At 41.5% G+C, this 6,579-nt stretch overlaps 1 protein-coding gene across 1 annotated transcript; it reads left to right on the forward strand.

Annotated features, from left to right (window-relative positions):
• Positions 1 to 4,643: 4,643 nt before the first annotated feature.
• On the forward strand, positions 4,644 to 6,119 carry LOC138910194 (uncharacterized). Its single transcript, XM_070201415.1, has 3 exons — positions 4,644 to 5,250; positions 5,340 to 5,482; positions 6,102 to 6,119. Exons 1-3 carry the CDS (start codon positions 4,644 to 4,646, stop codon positions 6,117 to 6,119), a joined length of 768 nt encoding a protein of 255 aa, XP_070057516.1.
• The last annotated feature ends 460 nt before the right edge of the window (positions 6,120 to 6,579 follow it).

Here is a 6,579-nt window from a genome sequence, read left to right on the forward strand (position 1 = left end):
TTGAACAACATCACTCCTAACGTATGTAAGAGATCAATACGGAGGGTTTAAAGGCAGGATTAGAGATAACGAAACCTTGGTGCGATCGTAGTGAGCAGTGAATTAGTGCCAGCTAGCGTAGTTCGAGAGAATGCGTCTAGTAAATTATGGTAGTTGCTCGAGAGATAGTTACGACACCCAAAGTACTCACGATCGGTAGAGAATACTTAAGCAAAATTATACAAGACGTAGCGGGAAGGATTCCGACAATTGGAGAAATTATAACTCTAGACCTCCTTAATCTATTCTCCCCTCGTATCTTTACTTGTTAATCTAATATTTTAATTTGTTAGTTAATTAGTTTAACATAAGAATCTTTATATTTATAACTTAGGAATTGTTTAAACTTGTCTTCTTAGTGATACTTAACAATTATAGTGAAGCCTTATGTAATGACCCGGCCGGTCATTTTGATAATTTAAGCTCCGATCGGCGGCATAAGACCTTGAGCAGCTTCACATTATGTATATCGACTTGTGTGTATGGTTAGATTCAGTTGCCGGATGATTCAGAGTCAAATTGGTAGAAGGATTCTAGTTTTGGAAGCTTAAGCGGTGAGAATTTGACTTTTTGTGTAAACGGCTCCGGAATGAGTTATGGATGTTGTCAGCAGCTTCGTATGCTGATTTTGGGCATAGGAGCGCATCCGGAATGTGTTTTGGAGGTCTGTAGTAGATTTATGCTTGAATTGGTGAAAGTTGGACTTTTGACGATTTCGGTCGGCAGTGGAAATTTTGATATCGAGCCCAGAATGGAATTCTGGAAGTAGCTGTAGTTTTGTAGTGTCATTTGTGACATGTGTGTGAAATTTGAAGTCATTCGGACTAGGTTTGATATGTTTCGGCGTCATTTGTAGAATTTGGAAAATTCAAAATTCCTTATGCTTCAATCCGTGCTCCATCCATGTTTTTGATGTTGTTCAATGTTGTTTGAAGGCTCGACTCAGATCGTATAGTGTTATAGGATTGGTTGGTATGTTTGGTTGAGCTCTCGGGGACCTCGGGTGTATCTCGGATGCTTAACGGATGAATTTTTGGACTTAGGCCATTGCTGTAGGTTTTCTGGTGTCTGGTGTTTCCCACCTGAGGAGTGGGAACCGCAGGTGCGGACTCGCACGTGTGGAGATGGAAGCGCAGATACGAGAATTGAGAGTTGGCCTGGGGTCGCAGGTGCGAGAAGGTTCCACATCTGCGATGCCCGCAGATGCGTAGAAGTCTCGCAGGTGCGGAGACTGTGGAAGTTAGTGACTTCCGCAGGTGCAACTGGTTAGATCGCAGGTGTGAGAAATGGTTGCAGGTGCGAGGATCGCTGGGGCAGAAAAGGGGTTGGAATCGAGGGTTAGTTCATTTTGACTCCATTTTTTATTTTGAGCTCGGGAGAAGGCGATTCTTTGAGGGATTTTCAGAGGAATCTTATGGGTAACGATTTCTTACTCGAATTTGGTTTTATTGCATTAATCTATTGTTATTTTCCTCATTTAATCAAGGTAATTGGGTGAGAAATGGGGGGAAAAGTTCTCCAATCGAAAATCTGAGTTTTGATCGAGTTCTAGGCATCAGATTTAGATGATTTTTGTACGAGTGGTCTCGTGAGTAAATGAATGTTCTAAATTGGTAATTTTACCCGATTCCGAGTCGTGGGCCCGGGGAGACGTTTTGGGAGTTTTTCCTATTTTCTTGCCTTAGCTTCGAATTCATTAGCTAGTAGTTACTTGTAGTATTATTTACATTATGCAATTGATTTGATTAGATTTGGGTCATTCGAAGTTAGATACTCGTGGCAAGAGCATGGTTTCGGATTGAGTCGAGCGATTCGAGGTAAGTATCTTGCCTAACCTTGTGTGGGGGAACTACCCCTTAGGATTTGATTCATCTATGTTGATTGTAGTCTGTGTACGCGAGGTGACGAGTGCGTGCTCGGACTTATTTGTGAAAAGTTGGCCTTTTAGGGTTCTTATGTCCTTATATTCACCGTGTATGATGTTGTTCTTGATACGCTTGAATTCCTATTTGCTAGTTTCACCTCTACATGCTTTGATTAGAGATAATTGCTTTAGGATTCACTCTTACTTTCAATTTGACCCTTATTCGACTTAACCAAAAAATTTACCTCTTCTATCGTCGTGCTATAATTTTTCATAACTGCTTATCTTTAATTGAAATCATTATTTTCTCATCCTATAATTGTTTAGTCTCAATTGGAGTTATGATTATCTTCCGCTGCTTATCCTTACTTGAATTGTTGAATATTCCTCGTAATTGCTCAACCTCAAAAAGAGTTTAGATAACCTATATCTTAGTTGACTTGCCATTATTTGGAACTAATTGACTCGTGTTGGCTTCTTATTGTTGACTTGAATATGGTGGAATAGTTGCTACATTTTGTTTTGTTTTCCCTTGTTAAGATGTTCTCCTTGTGCCTAGCATTCTTTACTGTGGTTATTTCTTGTGAATGAGTTCTACCGTTCTTGTGATTTAAGTTCTTAAGTTGATTTGCTCGTCGTACTTTGCATCTCTGTCATTGCTGCTTTTGTACTTGTTGCGGTGATGTACGAGATTTCTATCGTGTTATAGTTGTTATCTTTGTTGTTTGCGCTGCATATTTAAATTGGGACTACGGACGTATTCCGGGAGATCCCTCTGTCTTGCATATTTACTTTGGGTCTACAGACGTATTCTGGGAGATCCCCCAGCACCGCATATTTAAATTGGGACTATAGACATATTGAGGGAGATCCCCATGTCTTGCATATTTACTTTGGGACTACGGACGTATTCCGGGAGATCTTCCATCACCGCATATTTAAATTGGGACTACGGATGTATTCCGGGAGATCCCCCTGTCTTGCATATTTACTTTGGGACTACAGACGTAATCCGGGAGATCCCCCCGTACTGCATAATTAATTCGGGACTACGGGACGGCATCCTGGTAGATTCCCCTGTGGTTATATATGTGTTCGGAGCTGCTAATCTTTCATGCTTATGTGTCACAGGGTGACTTATACTCGAAGGATATTACTTGAAATATTTATATTTGAAAAATATTTATCTTGAAGGAACTATGTTTGAAGGATATTTATTTGAAAGGGTTATACTTGAAAAGTATTTATCTTGAAAGAACTATGTTTGAAGGCTAATTATTTGAAAAGTTTATATTTGAAAGGTTTTTATCTTGAAAGAACTACATTTGAAAGATATTTATTTGAAAGGATTATATTTCAAAAAATAATTTCTTATTGGAAAGTATTATATTCTAATGACCTCAATAAAAAATTAAAAAAAACTTACGAGTGAAAGTTTACACTTGAAGGATGACTAATTTATTGAGGTTTGTTGGCTGAGACCATATGTGAAAACTATTGCAGTTGCTGAGTTACTACTTGCCTTTACTGTATTAAGGTTTTCGAATTTGGGTTGTGTTTCCGTTTATTCTTCTGTGTCTTATTCTGGTGTTCCGCTGTTACTTGTTGTTTTTCCTTCCTTATTGCAGTTGCTATGTCGTTAGCCATATCACGGGGTCCTTAGATAGATGTCATGTTATGTCATCCCTATACTTATACTTGTTCAGTTTATTAGAATAGTGGGTGTCTTGACTAGTCCTCATCACTACTTCACCGAGGTTAGTCTTGATACTTACTAGGCAACTCTGTGGTGTGCTCATACTACACTTCTGCACGTTTGTGCAGATCCAAGTATCGATCGTTAGTAGATGTGCGGATCATTGCTGAGGAGACTCAAGGTAAACCTGCCGCTGCGTTTGCAAGCTTCGGAGTCACCTTCCTATTTTGTATTTACACTATTTTTACTTACTTCCGAACAATTGTATTTAGAAGTTGTAGTAAACTCTATAGAGCTTATGACTTATACTACCAGTTTTGGGAAATTATAAATTTTGTAAAGATTTCTATTTCAAGACTGTTAGATTTCCTTTGTTATTGTTGTTACTCGGTAAATGTTAGGCTTACCTAGTCCCTAAGACTAGGTGCCATCACGATACCCAACTGAGGGGAAATTGGGTCGTGACAAGTTGGTATCAGAGCTCTAGGTTCATAGGTGCTACGAGTCATAAGCGAGTTTAGCAGAGTCTTGCGGATCAGTACGGAGACATGTGTACTTATCTTCGAGAGGCTACGAAACTATTAGGACAATTTCACTTCCTTCATTCCTATCGTGTGAGTTCATTGATCTTGAAGTTTGAAATTTACCATTCCATTCTCTCACAAATGGTGAGGACACGAGTTGCGGTTCCTGATGATGTTACCTCCGGAGTAGATGCCGCTATGGTCAGAGGCAGAGGCCGACGAGGAGCACGTGCTGCAGCTAGGGCACCTACCAGAGCAGCAGTTAGGTAGCCGTCAGTAGTTCCAATTGGGGGCAAGTACCGGAGGCGCCTGTTGTTACCCCCAGACTTCAGGAGACTTTAGCACAGTTCCTGAGCATGTTTGGTATATTGGCTCAGGCGGGGTTATTTCCGGTTGCATCGGTTACTTCACAGACAGGGGGAGGAGCCCAGACTCCCGCCGCCCACACTCCAGAGCAGGAGTTCACGTTGGTTAGGTTCTAGGTGTCATGGTGACACATGCTGAGGTTCCAGTTTAGCTTATGGTCAGAACAGCAGCATCCGAGGAAGGGCAGCTTAGATTTGCAAGGTTCAAGAGATATAACCCTCCTACATTCAGCGGTTTGGCTTCAGAGAGTGCACAAAGTTTTCTGGAGGAGTGTCATAGCATCCTCTGCACTATGGATATTGTTGAGACGAGTGGGGTTGCTTTTACTACGTTCCAGCTTAAGAGAGAAGCTCATAAGAGGTGGCGGGCAGCTTCACTTACATGGGTTCAGTTTTCAAAGATGTTTTTGAGAAAGTTTGTACCTCAGTCCCTTCGGGATGCATGGTACACGGAGTTTGAGCAGTTGCGTCTGGGCACTATGTCAGTATTAGGGTATGCCATCAGATTCAAGGATTTGGCCAGGCATGTACCTGCCTTGGTCGCTTCAGTTAGAGGGCGAGTCCATAGATTCATTGAAGGGCTCATGCATGATATTCGGTTCAGCATGGCTCGAGAGTTGGAGTCATATGTTTTGTTTCAGCATGTGGTAGGGATCGCTCGCCGGTTAGAGGGCATGTGGGACCGGGAGCGAGAGAACATACGAGATCAGAAGAGAAAGTACAGGAAGGCGAGGAGTCCTCGTAGACCGGAGAGATCTACTGGTCCTTATTTTGGAGGCAGGGTACGACATGGTAGGAGTTTTGTGGGTCAGCCAATTCAGTTGCACTTCTGGCTTTGCATAGTGTTTCAGGTGCTCATGGGTCTCAGAAAACTCGTACTGCTCAGTTTCCACAACCACATCAGCAGAGAGGTTGCTTTGAGTGTGGAGATATCATCCACATGGTAAGAGATTGTCCTAGGCTTCGGGTAGGTGTGTCACAACGAGTTATTCAGGTCAGTAGAGGGCGCCCAAGGGGGGAGGCCTAACCCGTTGATGTGTTTCATATAGTAGGTTGGAGGCCGTTGTGCCAGATATTATCATACAGGTATGTTTTGATCTGTTACAGAGGGGCACCATTTGTATTTCATTATAGTTCTGCTGGTCGAGATGAATCCCTTATTTGTTGCTTCATTTATGAGTGAGTTTCATGCTTTGCACTCTATTTTTGTGTTTGCTCCTGTTGGGAAATTCTATGAGTGGTAGCCTGTGTCTATCGTTGTTTTTGTTCATCATTGAGAGTGGTGAGACTAAAAGTGAGTCCTTGTTGTTCATCATGGTAATCTTGATGTGATTTTTTATGAGTATTTTGGTTACGAGCTATGATTTGATACTCTACCGGGGTGAGAGTTCAGCGAGTGTTGTGATTTATTGGCAGAGATGAGTTAGTGGAAGATTTCAATTGGTATGATATATATTCGATATGTGATTTAGAGTTGAGGGCGAGACCCTCGTGATCTCTTGTGATTCGATATGTTTGAACTGGGCTGAGTACCGCGGTGGAAGTTATATCAGGATGGGACCCTTGTGATTGTTCATATGCTTTAATTCTTTCCTTGTTATATTGTTTTGTAGGTTAGTATTGATAGATAGTTGTGCATGTCGGGCTTGTTTGATAGTTTCCTTATGTGTTTCTCTTTTCATCTTCAGTCAATTTCGTTATGTGCTTCTTGAGTTTTAGCTTGCGGTGTGTGTGCCTAGTGGTATTAATATGTCTTGGTGATTCGGATTATGAGGTATTCATGTTTCTTGCATTATTATCAGTGTTATGGAGGTTTGAAACAGAGTTCTATCGGATATGAGGCTAATTGTCGGTGCTGGGTTGATTTCGGGCCGCTATTGGGATCAGAAGTGTTATTAAGGGCCTATGTGTGGTGTGTTATATTGTGTGGTCGTACCTTGTGGGTGTAGGCATCAGTTGGTGCAGCTGGTTGAGACTGATACCGGATATGGATTTAGAATCGGGTATTTTGTAAATGAATAGAAGGTGAGAATTTGGGGTATGAGGCTTATCGGTGCTGGTAGAAAGGCTAATTGTAGTTGATATAAAGTC

This window comes from Nicotiana tomentosiformis, chromosome 4 (assembly GCF_000390325.3).
Source record: "Nicotiana tomentosiformis chromosome 4, ASM39032v3, whole genome shotgun sequence".
NCBI lineage: Eukaryota > Viridiplantae > Streptophyta > Magnoliopsida > Solanales > Solanaceae > Nicotiana > Nicotiana tomentosiformis.

Bases quoted from the DNA above. Each gene is read 5' to 3' on its own strand.
- LOC138910194 (XM_070201415.1), top strand. From the start codon at position 4,644: ATGGTCAGAACAGCAGCATCCGAGGAAGGGCAGCTTAGATTTGCAAGG. The intron at 5,251-5,339 runs GTCCTTATTTTG...ATAGTGTTTCAG, and splicing joins TAGACCGGAGAGATCTACTG to GTGCTCATGGGTCTCAGAAA.